This window comes from Cricetulus griseus, chromosome 6, assembly GCF_003668045.3.
Source record: "Cricetulus griseus strain 17A/GY chromosome 6, alternate assembly CriGri-PICRH-1.0, whole genome shotgun sequence".
NCBI classification, from domain to species: Eukaryota; Metazoa; Chordata; class Mammalia; order Rodentia; family Cricetidae; genus Cricetulus; species Cricetulus griseus.
In genome coordinates this window covers 124,012,668-124,029,880 of record NC_048599.1, presented here as the reverse complement: position 1 = coordinate 124,029,880, position 17,213 = coordinate 124,012,668, and the positions used below count along the sequence as shown (strand labels likewise).

At 37.6% G+C, this 17,213-nt stretch overlaps 1 protein-coding gene across 3 annotated transcripts; it reads right to left on the bottom strand.

Moving 5' to 3' along the window:
• Nucleotides 1-392: 392 nt before the first annotated feature.
• On the bottom strand, nucleotides 393-16,661 carry Mmadhc (metabolism of cobalamin associated D). Of its 3 annotated transcripts, none has more exons than XM_027420457.2 (8): nucleotides 16,556-16,661; nucleotides 16,176-16,232; nucleotides 12,771-12,915; nucleotides 11,146-11,363; nucleotides 8,359-8,464; nucleotides 7,121-7,251; nucleotides 1,933-2,019; nucleotides 393-912 (listed from the first exon to the last, which is right to left on the bottom strand). In XM_027420457.2, the coding sequence occupies exons 2-8, from the start codon at nucleotides 16,182-16,184 to the stop codon at nucleotides 718-720; spliced, it is 891 nt and encodes a 296-aa protein (XP_027276258.2). In that variant the 5' UTR covers nucleotides 16,185-16,232; nucleotides 16,556-16,661; the 3' UTR covers nucleotides 393-717. The 3 variants fall into 3 exon arrangements, with proteins under 3 accessions (XP_027276258.2, XP_027276256.1, XP_027276257.1); XM_027420455.2 differs by having other exon boundaries at nucleotides 16,492-16,636; XM_027420456.2 differs by having other exon boundaries at nucleotides 16,496-16,615.
• Between the last annotated feature and the right edge of the window lie 552 nt (nucleotides 16,662-17,213).

Below are 17,213 nucleotides of genomic sequence, written 5' to 3'. Positions count from 1 at the left end.
AACAGTGTAATAATCTTTGCAGAGTAATAGAGAATGAGGCACCTCTGGAGTGATGGAGTTAGGGATGTGATCTGGGAGCATCAATTAATCTGAAAATAAATTATATTTAACTGTTTCAATTACATGGGTAAGAAGTGCTTTTTAGTGTAAGGATGAAATTGATAGATTGTTATACATAAAAAAATATATTACTTTCACTATTATTTTTCCCAACACTCAAACTAGGGCCAGTTTGATTAGAAGTTATGAAAAATAAATCAGAAGAACAAATCTGCAGTGAATCTAGAATTACCAATAGTGTTACTAAAAACAACTTACAGTTTAATGTTTTAGCTTCTTTACCCTGTTAAATAGCTGCATTTTTAAACTATTGCAATGAAGACAACACAAGCTATCATAGCCAAATGTATGATTTATTTTTGGAAAAAAATAAACTAAGGTTTTCCCAATAAAGGGGAGAATTAACAATAAGAGATCAAATATACCCTGGTTACATGTTGCTGACCACATTTTGCAGAACATGCTCAACACGTACTCCAGAATATGAACTAGCATTTGCAATTTTGAAATCTGAGTCACCTCCCGATGTAAACCCATAAATGATGAAATAAATACCTAGAAACCAGAATCCCGTAGAAGTTGAATTCCTCAACAGTGTTTCCACAGAGCACTAACTCCATTACACACAAATAGAGCTGCAATTATCACAGGGCATTGCTAGTTTCCACTGAGCTTCCTCATGATATGGCTGTCTGCTGCTGCATTAGTGAAGATACTTCCTACAAACACATGAGTACCCCAGAGACTATGACGGATCACTTTACAGCAGCCAAGGTCATCAACAGAGAATCCTAAATGCCGGTAGCGTTCATCTGTTTCAAAAAGTGTGTTGTTTGTATATGGTCCAAAAAACTAGAGGAAATAAGAAATGAAGTAATATTTTCATTAGGAAGGAAGACATTGTAGTAATATTTATAAAAATGTAAGCAAGTGCCTATGTGTTTCAATATATTTTTTTTAATCCATAAATGGTCACATGCAATACCTAAACTCTTCTAACATACCCTTCCCCAGTTCTAGTGCATGCTAGAAATGGGAAATGAATTATCTAGTTAAATTTCAAGTTACCTAGAACTGAATGTATAGCACTGCACAAATTTTAAAGGTGAATAAAACCTAGGAGAATTATTTCCATTACCGGTAACAAAAGGGGACTAAAGCCAGAGAAGGTCTTCTAGTCTCTATGACACTGTACTTGACTCTGAAGTAGCAAGTATAAATTTCTATCTTAAAATTTAAAAAAAAAAAAAATGATTTTATGGAGCTGGAGAGATGGCTCAGAAATTAAAAGCATTGACTGCCTTTCCTGAGTCCTGAATTCAATTCCTGGCAACTACATAGCAGCTCACAACCATCTCTAATAAGATTTCATGCCCTCTCCTGGTGTGCAGGAATACCTACAGACAGAATACTGTATATGTAATAATTAAATAAATCTTCAAAAAAATAATTTTATTACTTCTTTTAATTGAAGTATGTGACCATGACTATCGAAAGGCTTCAAAAAAGTTTTACTTCTCTAATTTTTTTTAACAGTTCAGATTTTCTTAACTTCAAAAATACTTTGGTCTTTAAGAAACTGGAGTAGACCACAGTAATTTCTAAGTTTTAGCTTACAAATAGTAAACATACACATCTGTTTCATTACTATTAACAAAAACAGTGCCATAAGTTCTCTTAGAATCATGAAACCAAGGGGCTTACAGTAATCCTACTTCTTTAGATAATATATTGAGTTGTAAAAAAATCTAAATGGATGTTTGGTGTTTTTTTTTTGTTTGTTTGTTTTGCCAATAGGAAGGACAGTTATAATTTTATAATAAGAACTGTGTCTACTTCATATATACTAGCTTTCAAGATGTATTTACTCACTGCCAAACCAGATGATGGGTCAATGAAGTCAGCCCAGTATCCTTCAGCCCGAAGAGCATAGCAAATTTCCTTAGCACCATTAATGAACTGCAGAAGAAAAGGTAAAATTAGTGCTGCCCCAGCATCACTCAGATTGGTTTGTTTCTTAAAATACAATGTCATTTTAATGTCTACGTTGCCCATGGCTCTAGGATAAACACTAGCACTTGAGGTAAAACAAAACAAAACAACAAAATCTGAATACACAGGTAGGTGAAGTAGAGGAATGAACAGGATACCTACTTTTCACTAAACACCTGTGTATCTTTTATAAATGATGTGTATGATTGCTAAATATCATGTACAGATCAGGATTTTGATCTTAGTATCTTAATGTCTATGATGTATTTGCCGATCATAACTATAAGTACTGAAAAAGCAGTAGCAAGTTTAAGTCTAGACTAGACTGGTGACAAAAAAAGCACAAATGGATGCCTAAAACTCAAGGGCACAGCTTTAATTCTAGTCACAACAAAGAGATAAAAACAAAACTCAATATCCTGTTGAAAGCTATAAAAGTGATCAAAGTATGCAAGGCAACTATTTTTCTGTTTGAAAAAGTCATGTTCTTTGAGAAAATAGGAGCAAAATATCTTTATCTCTAGAGACATTTTATTTAAAGCCATGAAGTGGCTGTTGTCTTTGGTTTTGTTTGTTTGTTTTTGTCAACACAAACTAGGGTCTTCTGAGAAGAGGAAATCTCAACTGAGAAAATTTCTCTATCAGATTAGCCTGTAGGCCAGACATTTTCTTGATTAATGATAGATATTGGAGGATCCAGGCCATTATAGGTAGTGCCACCCCTGAACAGCTCGTCTTGGGTTTTATAAGAAAACAGGCTGAGCAACACTTGGAAAGCAAGCCAGTAAGCAGCGTTCCTCTATGGCTTCTGTTCCAGTTCCTGCCTCTGGGCTCCTGCTTTGAATTCCTGCCTTGACTTCCTTCGATGGTCATCCGTGATCAGGACATATAACTCAAATTCTTGTCTCCCCACATTGGTTTTGGTGTTAATTGCAGAAACAAAAAGTAAACTAGGTCAGAGTGAATTTCAAGCCAAGAGATGGAGTCACCGAGTTTAGGAGGCAAAGTACGAATTCTGGATCACTGAAACCCATGGAATTTGTCTGCCAAGAGTACTGCAAAGAGGCAGACACACAACAGGATCAGAGTAATGTATACATCAATTCACCCTGGTTGCTTAGCAAAAAAGCTGAGCTGAGTAAGAAAGAGGAAAGATTCTAACAGGCCTAGAAAATTCTCCAAACGTGAAACTTGTAAAATGCAAGGCTCACATGGATTTCTGGTCCATCAAGAGTGAAGAGACACAGAACTTGGACATTCAGCTAACACTGGCTCTAATGTCCAGGATTTTAAAAAGCAGAATATATTCTGCACCAAACACTAGCAAATTATGGTCCTATAGCAACTCTGGCTCACTGATATAGCCACATCCATTCATTTATTTAATGTCTATGGTTGTTTTAACAGTGAAACAGAGCTTATAGCTGAGGTGGATTGTCCAATATGTCCATAATACACAAGTACCCATCTGTGGATTTATTTTTTAAGGTTTTGGCTAGCAGTGGTCAACTGCCCTCAAAACATATACTAATCTGAAAATTCTAGAAATAATGAAATACTTTATAAGTTTTAAATACTAAGCCATTCTGAGTAATGTGATAAAATCTCACTACATCTGGCCAGCCAACCCAGGATGTGGATCATACATGGTTCAGTGCATCCAGACTGAATGCCTCCCACCTGTTAGACCTGTCTTGATTATCAAATCAACTGTGGGGGTAGCCCAGTAACTATGCAGACTAACCATTGATTGCAAGCAATGACAATGATGCTTGCAATCAGTGCACACTAGAGTGCATACACACACACACCTTCCTTTAAGCAAAACAACCAAAGTTTAAAACAATATTTTGAAAGAGAACATATTCATAAAACTTGTTGACAACAACTGTTACTCTGTAGTATCAATAATTATTATTAATTTTTGAATGTGCCACTCACATACATTATGCTCTATCATGGACATATAAATACACCATAATCAAAGCTATGGTCCTGCTGTTATCATCAGTGAATAAAGAAGATGACTGTGTCTGGGACTTGTTAAAGTTTGTAAGAGGCCACTGTGATGTCAATACTAATGAGGCAAACCAGATCAGGCCGGAATGGAATTACCCATGCTACTGTCACTGATTAGTTAGTAATCAAACAGAATCTAAACAGGCCAGGTTTCAAAAACAGCCAGAAGATTGACAGCAACCAATCAGAAGGGGCCTAGTTTACCTGAGCCAGCATGATAATTAAGCCCTCCCTGTTTTAACTTTACAAGTAAAGAAGCAAACAGTGACATCTGCTGGAAAATATCAGAATAGGGCATGGAGAACAAGCTACCATTCTCAACACAGCTGCAAGCCAAAGCCCACCCTTGTCATAGGAAACTGAAAGAACTATATATGGCTCAGTATCAAATTAGATAAGAATCTTGAGATGACCAAAAACCAGCACTACTATTGTGATGCTCACAAAGTAATGAGAACTATACGTCTATTAAGCCTTTAATATGTAAATAAGATGTCTGTTAGTTACTGCCTACTTAATTCTCTTAAACTGAAAAGTATGTCTGTATTTTAGATAAGGTCTCTCTCACTATGTTTTCCCAGTTGGCCTGAAACTCACTTTGTAGCCCAGGCTGGCCTCAAATTCCTAGAAAGCCACATGCCTCTGCCTCCTGAGTGCTGGGATCAAAGGTATAGACTACCTCACCCAGCCTGAATGTCATATGCTTCTATTTAATTCCATTTTAATTAGTATATAACAAATATGCTCAGATCTGTTAAAACACTATGACATGTATTAGTAGCACATTACTACCACAAAATATTGCTGAATATGTAAACTATATTATCACAAATAAAGAGAACCATCTGGCTAACCCCCAAATGTAATACAATACTTAACATTGTTTTACATGGAAATCAGTAAGGGGATTTTTCAACTAGAGTGAGGTAAGGCATTCAAATTAATCACTTTTTAATTTTTTTATTTTATTCACTTTTGTTTTTGTTTTTCAAGACAGGGTTTCTTTGTGGCTTTGGAGCCTGTCCTGGAACTAGCTCTTGTAGACCAGACTGGTCTCAAACTCACAGAGATCCACCTGCCTCTGCCTCCCAAGTGCTGGGATTAAAGGCATGCACCACCACCGCAGGGCCTAAATGAATCATTCTTAATCTATCATAGAGAAGAATACTCTTTCTTGTCTAATAGACAAATTCATATAATCCAATGTCAATTTTAGGGTAATACTGTATAGTTTTAAATTATTAAATACGCATGTATATAAGTAATTAACTGAAATTTTTATCTGGTCGATAAAAAAGAATGCTAAGATAGAATGTAAGCTAGGGTCATAGCATATGTATTAAGATAATTTCTAGGGTAGGCGCATCACCAACATCTATCAAAATTAAAAATGATAGTAACTGAGCCATCTTCAATCTAGGAGTCTATGGAGATTAGTGTTCATAAATATATGTAACAATGATTTTCACAGCTGTGTGTCAGAGTTAGCAAAGTTGGATTTGTAACTTATAAATCACAAAAGAAATTTTAAAATAACATTTTTTAGTTTACTCATCATATAATGTAGATGTTATAAGAAATAAAATATATCTACATATATTGGCATAGAGAAGTATCAAAACCTATCTTTAGCTTAAAGCAAAGGGCAGAAAAAAGATGCATAATGTATTGTATCCTGTCACATTGTTTAGTGTTACTCTTTATTCCTTAGATATGAGGGTTGATTTTCATTATTTACTTGATAAGCTATAGCGGGTATAGGGGAAATGCAAGAGAGGACAGAGTAATATAGTTTAGAAAAAATAGAAATGTAGAATTCAGAAAAGGAATAAGTGGAACTAAAATTTTCAAGAATACCAAGAAAAGTAGCACTCAAAAACATTATTTATTTATTTCATGTATATGGCTACTTTGTCTGCATGCATCTGTGTGGACCATATGCATGGCAGGTGCTCACAGAAACCCTAAAAGGGGAATGGATTATTTCTTGGAACTACAGTTACAAATAGTTGTGAGCCACTGTGTGTCCTGGGACTCAAACCCAGGTCCTCTGGAAGAAAAGCAAGTGCTCTTAACTGTTGAGCCATCTCTGAAGCCCCTGAAAGTAGCTTCCCCCGCCACCCTGGAAAAGGGAACCATTTCTTCAGTGCTTGAAATGTTTCACAGAACAAATACAGGTCAGAAAAGACAATTTTACAATAGTAGTTGCACTATTTAAAGCACTCAAGAATCACCAATGTGAGTTGGTGTTGAGTTAAGGGAAAGAAATTAGACTTCCTCTTGGGGTACTTTAACAGAGAATGAGCCTGGATTTGAATTCTCTACCTGTCTCCCTGTAGCTTATGGTTTCTGGCTTATCTATAATCTGTCTGCTCCATAAATCTGAACCTGTGCCTGCCTGAGTTTTGTCTTGTCTGTCCCCATGTCTGTGTCCATCACAAAGGCATTTGCTGTGTATTTACTTAACAGCTCAGAGAAGCACCATGTAGGGAAGAAGAAGTAGGGATACTTTAGAGAAATCTTTAACAATTTTACAAGGGATTAAGTCACTGATTCCAACGGCCCCAGAAGTGCTCAGAAAAGCAAACATTGACTTAATAATATCTATATGCTGTTTCCATCATTCATGGTAGATATTTATTGTATAAGGTTGCTTCCAACCTGCTGGCTGCTTTCAGCAAATAATTACCACAACACAAGCATACGCATATTCATTATTCTGGGTCATGAGCATGAAAGAGCACACAACATAAGATTGCAACTATGCAATAGTTTAAACTGTAAAAGTTGATTGATTACATGGCAAGTAAGATTGTTGTTACATTGCTTTATTAAGAACAGATTAAAAAAACAGGCTGATTATACAGTAGAATAGGTCTAGGTCTAAAGCAACTTCAGTGTGCATTATCAGCTGTCAAGTCCAGCAAAAAGTTTCAGTCTCTTAGAGTGTAAGAAGGATTTTCATAATATGTTACCACAATCAGTGAGATGGCATTTAAATAAGACAGCAGTAAGACACAACAAGTTATTAGGAAAGTGGAAGACTTACCTTCTCCAAGAGCATCTCTCTTTCAACTTCTACCTCTTCACTCCAAGCAGTCATGTCATTTTCAGTTTTCTGTGTTACAGTCAGAATCATTAGTTTGTTATTAGCCACTTCTGGAAAAAGTGTCTCAAAATCTAAAAATAAGAATATAAATCCCAAGAAGAAAGCAATTAGCTTTACAAAAAGAAATTTAATTCATAAACATAACTTCCTCGGGAAGATGAAAATTCAGTTGAATTACTGTGCTACTAAGGCAGTTTTACAAGTCTGCAATAATGCTGAAAAGAGTAAAATGAATGTAGTTTTGTTGGATGAGCTGAAGTAGCAACGCTGACAACCCTGAAGGCTAAGCTACTTTACACTGTTTTGCTATTAATATTATTTTCAAATAAAGTTAGCATTAAGCATTTTCTGACAACTGGTCAGAGTACAGAGGATAAGGTGGTCAAAGTGTAAAGGGTAAGTGACTGTGGAACACACAGCCACAAATGCCACATCTCTATCACAGCAGCTCTCAGAATTCAGGAAGGACTGAAAGCAGTGTCTTCTGCACATGACAGGACTTTCTGTATTTAGAACTCACAGCAGCTGTGCTAAAGACCTGCACAAGGTGAAGACAATTAACATTCTAGCATGAATCAGAGAGAGTTTCATAAGTCCTCAAGCCTAACTGAAGAGCTATGAACAGCTGATGGTCTCTGGGGGAGGGAGAATCAGTTTTCTTTAAGGTTGTGGTGCCTAGTAGATTGACCATGATCGTGTGAGTGGTCCCCACCCAGATGTACATGGGCATCACCAAACAGTCTCCATAGTTTATATTTTAAAAAGAAAAAGATATGGAGTTGGGGTGGGAACAGTTCAGGGAGGTGGTGGCAGATCCTCCAGAAGGGAGAGGAAGGGAGATTAATGTAATCAAAATTCATTGCTTGAAATTCTCAAAGATTCTCCTTTACATATTATATATAAGCTTATGAAAAGAATCAGTTACAATAGCCAAACAAGGGTAGAAATATGAAGTTTAAGGGAAAGTCACAATAAATCCTATCATTTCTACATAACTGAAAGGAGTTCAGATGTCGGAGGATAGGCAGACATAATAATACTAACAATCATTTCCAAGCAGACGTTAAATATCAACACACAGAGCCTGACAAGTACTAGGAGTCCATCACTAAGCATGTGAAGACAGTAATAACATTATGTAATACATATTTTGGGTTTCAATGCAGAAAGTCTGATACCTCTTTGCAGCAGTTCTGGACATGTCTGGATTACACACTCAACTCTGGCACTTTCAAAGTAAGTTTCTGCACTGTTAATTTCTTGTTCGACAGGTGCATCACTACTCTGTGGGTACAACAAGGATGACAGGCAAAACATGAGCTCAAATATCATGCCACAGTTGTTAAGAATTTAAGTTGGAAAATTAAAAAAAATGATTCTAATGGAAATTAAAGTAATGCTTTCAAAATAAAATGAGTATAAATTCTGAAAATTCTAAAGAAATACTGAAGAAAATGTAAGACAAATATATAAATATACTGACATTCTGAAATTTGATAGGAAAAGGCTGAGATAACACAATAAAAACTTTACAAAGTTACCTTTTGTGATATTTATGTGACATGGAATTATTGTAAAATTAGTATGATGCTAATTAAAAAAAAAAAAACGGTCAAATAATATGTCTTCGGCTACAGAAAGGGCTTAGGGGCAGCTACTCAGTTGAAAGTCAGCCATGACCCTTTGAGAGGAGTAGAAAGTATAAAAATAAAGTATTTTTAAACATCCAGCTTTTACTCTCAACTATATCAGATCTAGCAGAAGAAAAGCAACATTTAAAAAAATGTAATGCAACACGAAATTGCTACAAAATGAGAAGAAAGCTTCTGGGGATGGAGTTCGGGAGGAAACTGCTAGTAGGGACCAGGAAAAGCTAAAACAGCAGTAACAGATGTGGGTGTTTATAGGTAGAACACAGATTAGGAATTCAGGAGGAAAAGGATGCAACAAGTGCGGGAAGAAAACAAAAGCATGCAATTCCATTATTGTTATTATTTTCACTTTTCAGATAAAGAAACAAAGGCTCAGAAAGGCTCTCAAAGTCACAAGTTAGTTGTGCCAGTCAATACCCAAACCCAGATTAATTCTCTTTCTCTAATCCATTATGTTAGAAATGCCTCTACAAATGGAGGTAAATGAAACAGTTCAAGTCTGACAGTAAAAGGACAATAACATCGTAGGAACAAATCCACAGATTGGAGAGATGTGATTCTGAAATTATTTGTGGAACATGCTGGTGAAGGGAGGCAAGGATGCTCCTGTGATTTTATCTAAAGATAGAGGAAAGACAGCTATACTATTCATATGACTGAGTAGACAGGAATAAGGACAAACTTTGAGGGGATAAAAGAACCACTTCAGTATTAAGCACAAAATCTGGGACCTACCAGATATACAAATAAAGACACCCAGGGGCAAATGTCAGAAATACTACTGAGCAAGTAGTCAGTGACTAAAGAGGAACTTAAACGGGAAGATTAACAACAGAATTTGTGGGAAGGATCAAGTATTTGGTATGGAAAGGAAGAACCAAGAAATGAGAAAAAGGAGCAAAAATCATCTAATATAAAAAGAGCTAGGAAGTCAATGATGTCCTAATGTTCTGTCATCTAATACAACTCATATTTTGAGAGACTGGTTTACCAAATAATACAGCTTTACTTTAAAATGTGTAACAATAGGGCCAGTCAAGATGGCTCAATGGTTAAGAACATTACTGCTCTTACAGAAGATTTGAGTTCAGTTCCTAACTTCTACTTCAAGCACCTCACAAGTACCTGTAACTCCAACTGCAGAAGATCTGATATCTTTCGCCTACTTGGGTACCTGTACTCATTTGCATATACACCACACACAGACACATATGCCACATAACTAAAGAAAAATAAATCTTTAAAAGCAAACAAAAAGTCAACACTATCACAAGAACCCAATCAAACAAAAAACCTCTATTCAACTCTATATAGTCATGTCACATCTTAGGAGTATGGCCCAAACTCAGATGTATGTAGCCTCTTATTTCCAAGAATAATGGTGCAACTTCAGTATAAATAACTGTAACACAGAGGCTCAGAAGGTACCCTCGTGTAAGCATGAGGATCTGAGTTTGGATTCCCAGCACCCACCTAAAAAGCTAGGCATGGAGGCACACACATCTGTAGCCTAGTGTCTGAGGCCTTGCCGACCAGTCTTGCCAAAATAGGAAGTTCTAATCCAGTGACAGACCCTGCCTCAAACATAAGGTCTCCACCTTATGGAGACTAAGGAAAACATCCCTCTATCAACTTTGGTCTCCACTCTTGAGCAAGCATACCTGCACACACATTTGGACATGTGTACACATGTACACACACAAGCATACCATAAAACATACACACAAAAGAAAAATATATAAAAGCCTTCCTCTAATCCCTTAGAAATTCTTTTTTCTTCTCCCCCTCCACAAAGTCAACATTTATCCTGTTTTGCTTTTAGTTGCCTGTGTCTGAACAACTTTAGATAGCTCAAAAATTTCTTAAGCCTTTAAAGGGCTAGAGAAATATAAAGTTAGTGGAAACAAAGTCTATCAACAAATTATAATTGTCCCAGGTGGCCCTGAACCTAGGGCTCTTCCTCCTTTTACTGGTCAAGGGCTGGGATTACAGCAACTCGTGATATCATGACTGGCCCATAACTAGTATTTTTAGAAGTAAAAACCAAGAAACCTTAATCCTCAGCAATACAGAAAATAATTCAGCAGTCAGATTTAGAATAAGTACTTACCAAAAATTTATTTTTGAAGAACTATTTAATAGAGATTATAATTTAAACATGTAAATTGGATAGTGCCAGTTTATATTTTTAAAGCAGTTACGATGCTTTTGTATATACTTACTTTTCTTTTTTTTTTTAACCTTTTCAATAAAATATACTCAGTAATGGAAAAGTAACACAGTGTTAATAAGAGTAACAATATTAACACCAACCTGAAACTCGTTCACATACTGAGCCATCACAAACTCATGTCTTTCGGTTGAAAGAGGCTCTGCTAGAACATCAGGCAAAGTTTTATGGGTCAGGCTTTTCTTCTGTGAAGCAGTCCCATTGAGGTGACAATCGAAGCCCATATTCCCAGGAAGCTGGAACCTCTGATCCTGAGGGCCAAATGGTCCCATAGTTTCATCAGGCCACACTGTTCGGGAACCTGAAGAGAATAAAATGGGCTATCCACAGTTAGTTTTATGTGATACAAATGGGAAGTTAGTTGTTAACAAGAACAAAAACAAAATCTAGGGAAGCTGTAGGGCTTTGAATGACCCAGTAAACTTAAATTGTAGTAAAGTTTTTGAAGGAACACAAATTCCATGTGTTATACCTTTAGGACACAGTAGTTTAAGCTTCTAAGAGCCTTTGGTGTCTTGGTATGCATTATACATTTTCAAGTATGGAATGTGGAATTTCTCAAACCTTTCTAACCATCCAACCTCTTTAAATAGCCTTGGACAATGACTCATAATTTGGAAAATGCTGCTGAGAGAAATAATAAAGAATATTTATCAAGAAAACAATATAATTAAAATACCGGAGAATGGTCAGTATGATAGTGATGCAAATAACAGTTAAAAACAAGCACTGTAGATTCCAGGTAAATTATTCAACAAACACAAAATAAACATACAAAGTGCTTGCTAAGAGATTTAATAAAGAACCATAAGTAGCAAAATAACCTACAGGATCAAGAGACCTAATAGAGGGAAGACTGTGTGTGTTAGAGGATAGGAAGAAGCTAAAGTTTATGGAATCAGTTTTAGGACTAGTGAGATAGCTCGGAGACTGAGAGTGCATACTGCTCCTCAGAGGAGCTGAGTTCAGTTCCCAGAACTCAAGCAGGGCTGCCCACAACTGCCTGTAACTCTAGTTCCAGGGACTGAACACTCTTCTGGCCTCTGCAGGTACCTGCACTCACATGCCATATACACACATAACTAATAAAAATAAAATCTTAAAAAAGAAACCTAGACATTTTGGAACCAAGGGTAAGATAGTACTGGATTTCCAATGGCTCATTTAGTATTTGTTAGATTTGTGACTGTAAGAAAACAGTATGTGCTGAATATTGAATTTTCATGTTTTCTTTGGGTAGTAACAGGCTATACAAAAATCTCTCTTGTAGTCAGGCAGTTATTTTTAGTTCCTAGTCATGTGATACTTAGGAATAGGCAATACACAGTATACTGTATTGCCAAACTATGAGGTTTGGGAGATTTGTTTTAAAAAAAGCACATTTGATATACTTAATTTAAAATTTTCATTTATTTTACATACCAGTTGAAGTTTCCCCTCCATCCTCTCTTCCTATTCCCTCCCCCTTTTAACTTATATTATCTTCAATTACAAGTCTTTCCTGGGATATATTCCTATTAAGAACATTGTTTCATTTTATTTTTTGTAATATTTTAAATTTCTGATATATCTAGGTAGAATGTTATTTTATTTTCAATGGAACAAACAAGAGTTTAAATATATATATTTATATTTATAAGAAAATTATTAGAAAAACACAACATAAAAGATTTTACAACTATAATAAGAGCAGTAAGTTTTTACTTACATATATCTGGGGGTGCAGTGGCCACATGAGACTCATCAGAACCTGAAGACCCTGCAGTTGAAAAGGCTTTTGGACTGATAACTCTTTTCACTAAAGAACAGAATCCTGGGAGATAGGAAACCAGCCTGGCCCTGTTACAGAGCACCTAATAACAAAAATAAACAGATTTGGAGACAAATAATAAATTCTGACAAATCCTCATATTGTATCTCATCTTTGTAAGTATATGATACAAATTACACAACCTTTTGTATTTTAAGCTGACCCTCAGCTTCCCCCTTGGCTGTGTCTGGCCCTACAGGTGTGTGCTTATATATACTTAGAAAGCTAGAGAACAGCAAGAGTCCTGTTCTATCACTCACCACCTTATTACATTGAGACAGTCTCTGAGTTACTGTGGTGGTCATCAGGCCCCAGTGGTCTTCTTGTCTCCACCTTCCCCATCTAGTGTCACAAGCATGTACAGCCATGCCTGGATTTTATGTGGTTGCAAACTCAAATTTAGGTTGTCATGTTTATGCAGTAAGCTGATTCATCTCTTTGTGTTGTATCTTTTAAAAATAACACATACTATTTCACTATCTGTGTGGAATAGCTTCTATGTGACAAACAATATGTGTACATACAATTAAAAAAAAAAAAAAAACCCTTTGAGAGTTGTCAGAAAATCAGGGGCCAAGTATGCCAAACCCTAACAAGGAGGCCATGCTGACAAGTAAGGAAGTCTTCAAGAATATTTACCTGATAAATGAACTGTCACAGAAAGACTACCCAAACCATAACCTTTCAAACAAAGCAAATCAAACATTTCTCTGAGGATGCCTAACCAGTAACTGCCTGTTCACCTTTGGACTGATGCTATCTGGTGTTGACCCTCAGAGCCAAGAATAAGCCAACCAATTATGCAACCTTTCGTATTTTAAATTAGAAAACCCTTGACCCTCGGCTTCCCGTGGATTGCCTATGGCCCCACCTGGCTTGTCAAGATTCCTGCAATCACTCTCTCACTACCAAATAACTCTGTTCTTCAGATTCACTTTAGACCACAGCACACACATCTGAACAAACAATACATTGCTGTGGGATAAAAGTGTATGTTTTTTTTCCAATAAAGGTCAAAAGGTGAATCTATAAATGCTGCCTCATTTAATAAATACTGACAATGTAAAGCAACTAGTAAAATTCTGCTGCCCTTAAACCAGACTTCAGACCCTAATAATTCCTTTCCAACCCTTTTCCTTCTTTAACTGCTGCAGACTGTGCGAATTACTTCACTTTCCTTAATTTCACATATCTTATTGGTGTATTTTCTGATCTTATGTTTATTTCTCTGAGTTAAAAATAGATGAATATGTAACTATGGGAGCATGGACAGACTTTTAGCAGAATCCTTATGTTAGAACAGTTAAATGCAGAAGTTACGAAATTATTTCCCAATATAGCTAATTTTTGGGAAATAAAGTTTTACTGCAACACAGGCACAGGCATTCACTTAGGTGTTGCATATGACTGCATTCACACTGTAACATCACACTGGCCCACAGCTTAAAATATTTGATTGCTGGCTATTTACATTTAAAGAATATCATCACCTGGCCTGAATTATCAGGAATGAGTTACCATAGGAAATCATGAGCATCGTCTATATTTCAGAGCTTAGATAAACTGAAGGTTTTCACAGGAAAGAAGAGGCTTCCAATTAGTTACAGCCATTTGTGGCTGACCCACCCCATCTGAGTACAGACTGTTGCTGCAGTACCTTCTGACTTCACAGGAAAGCAGATGTGTGCTCATGGAGCATGAGACTTGGGAAATTTTATTAAAACTTTATTACTTTCAGAGAAAAAAAAAGGGACAAAGTAGGCATATCCAGAAGAGTGGCAAGTTTAGAGGCTCAATTATGGACATTTTTATAACTCTGGATGTTAAGTAAACTGTCAAAGACACATGTATATGAATATTTCACTAACATCTGCCCAGAATTTACAAAACATACAAACTGACACAAAACCCTTATGGTTGACATCTGAATAGTAGGATTTAAATTTATTTAATATAAGCTTCATTTTAACAAAGAACTTTTTTCTTCCAATAAATTCATCCTACTGACTTCATTTAAAACAAAGTCAGTGCAAACATTAGCATTCTATTCTATTTCAACTACTTCCTGCCTTTGAGAGTACTATAGGCCTCTTTTGTATCACACGCCTTCAGGACAGGTTATGGCTTGGTAAAAGTCACCTTAAAATTTCACTCATACTGGTAGTCTCCTGTTAGGACTTGTCCCTACAGTCACACTTTGCAGTAACAGGAATGCCACCTCATTAACTGTCGCCACATTAATTTTTCTACAGCTCTGGTTAAATGACAACTCCAATGAGGTTAAATTACTGAGTGCAGCACTTGAGATTCCCTAATATTTCACCATCCCCCAATTCAACTTCTCCTCCTACATATGTCTCTTGCACATCTCCTAATATTTAAAAGGCACAGGGAAGATTTTTTTTTAATATAATGCCTCACCTTCCAATTCAAACCTTTGATGATCTAAGTTCACTCATCTCTTAAAACTCAAGGTAAACATTTTCCCCATTAGGTGATCCCAGACTCCCACTATCTCTTATGCACAGATCTTTCACTATGTCTTCTCCAAGCTTCCAAAAAAAAATTATGTGCTACTTGAAAAAAATTCTGAGTGTGTGTGTGCACCCAAGTGTTTGCCTGCATATATGTATGTGTACCATATGTGCCCCGGGGTCCGATGAGGCCAGAAAAAGGCACTGAATTCCCAAGAACTGGAGTCACAGAGGGATTGTGACTTGTCTTGTGCCTGGGTACTCTGCAAGAGCATCCTGTGTTCCTAACAGCTTAGCCCTCTTTCCAGCCCCTATCATCTACTACTTCGAATAAAAATCTTCATTTTTTTTATGCCCTTTATCTACGAACTATCTAACCTAGGATGTACCTGGACACTTACACTCAAGGCTGTGAGTGTGAAGAAGAACTTTTGCTCTATTAGAAACTGGAAGGTCACTTCCTATGCTGACAACTTCAAAACTTCAGGTTAACCAAAGGTATTTTGTTGTTGATGTTGTTGTCTTTGTTTTTGATAAAAGGGCTTAAAACGTATTCTAAATATTTACTTGACTTTTAGAATTGTTGAGAGGATGCAAGCTTGCACTGAATTTTGTCTTAGAAAATAGGAAATTGGAGAAACAAGTGCACGAGAATCTAATAGAATGTTTGTGTCAAAGTACTCTCTCACATCCTAAGAACTTAATTTCACACCCTCTGCTCCCCGACAGGGCTGATCCATTAAGGCGAACACTATGCCAACGTCATCACAAAGTCCTCCCCCCATTCCCTAACCAGTTTCCAAACCCATCTGTTCTAACAGTGACTTACATGAGCCATTTCTAGTGAAGAAGATGGACGCAAATTCCTCCCTTTTGCAAAGAATCCCTGGGAAAGAGCAAAACAGAACAGGCTAGCGACAGACCAAGCTGGGCCGAGGTGTGCTCGGGCCAGGCAGTGTCAGCGCGTCCCTCCCCATCACCAGGCCTCGAGCCCCGCGTCCCCGGGAACCGGTATGGCCACCTCGGCGCGGGGACTCAGGCCGAGCCAAGCCCAACCGGTCTGAGCCCCGAGCGCAAGCTTGGGCAGAGCTGAGAGGGGAGCAAGCGGAAAAGCCCGGGGCAGAGGTGGAGCGCGGGGGCGATACCGACAGCAGGGTTCCGGTCCCCCCTGGATGTGCACGGGAGACCGCGGGCGGGAACCATCCGTACCAGCGACCGGAGGGACACCGCGCCCAGGCCCTCGCCCGTCCACTGCCAAAATGGCGCCGGCCACGGCCCCCGCAGCGCCGCTGTGGACGCCCAGGCCTGAGTAGTTGCCTCCGAGCGCATCGATGCGATCTGTCGATCTTCGAGTAGATGATACTCTCAGGGTTCCAGAAGGCGAGCTGGTCTTCCATTGGATAAATTGGTGGGTGAATCAAGGCGGGGTGTGGCCGCGTTGGGAAGATTTAAAGGACTCCATGCCAGTGTTTGGTGGATCTTTGCTTCATTGACTCATTGGTACCTTTGGCAGATTTGTGTTGTTTTTGATTTTTATTAAAAATTATTTAAAGCGCATGAGTGTTTTGTCTACGTGTGTGTGTGTGTGTGTGTGTGTGTGTGTGTGTGTGTGTGTGTGTGTGTGTGTGTGTGTGTGAGTAGAAAAAGGTGCTGGTTTACTGGGACAGAAGTTAACAGATGGTTGTGAGCTGTTATGTGGGTACTGGGAATTGAGCCAGGGTCCTCTGCCAAGATCGGCTTGTGCTCCTAACTCCTGAGCCATAGTCCAGCTCCCTTTGACAGATTCTTTATCCTACCCGAGACTTTCCTACAGCTTCCAGAAGATTCAGCCTTCTGCTGTTAGTATGATTGCTGTTTTTCAAGAACT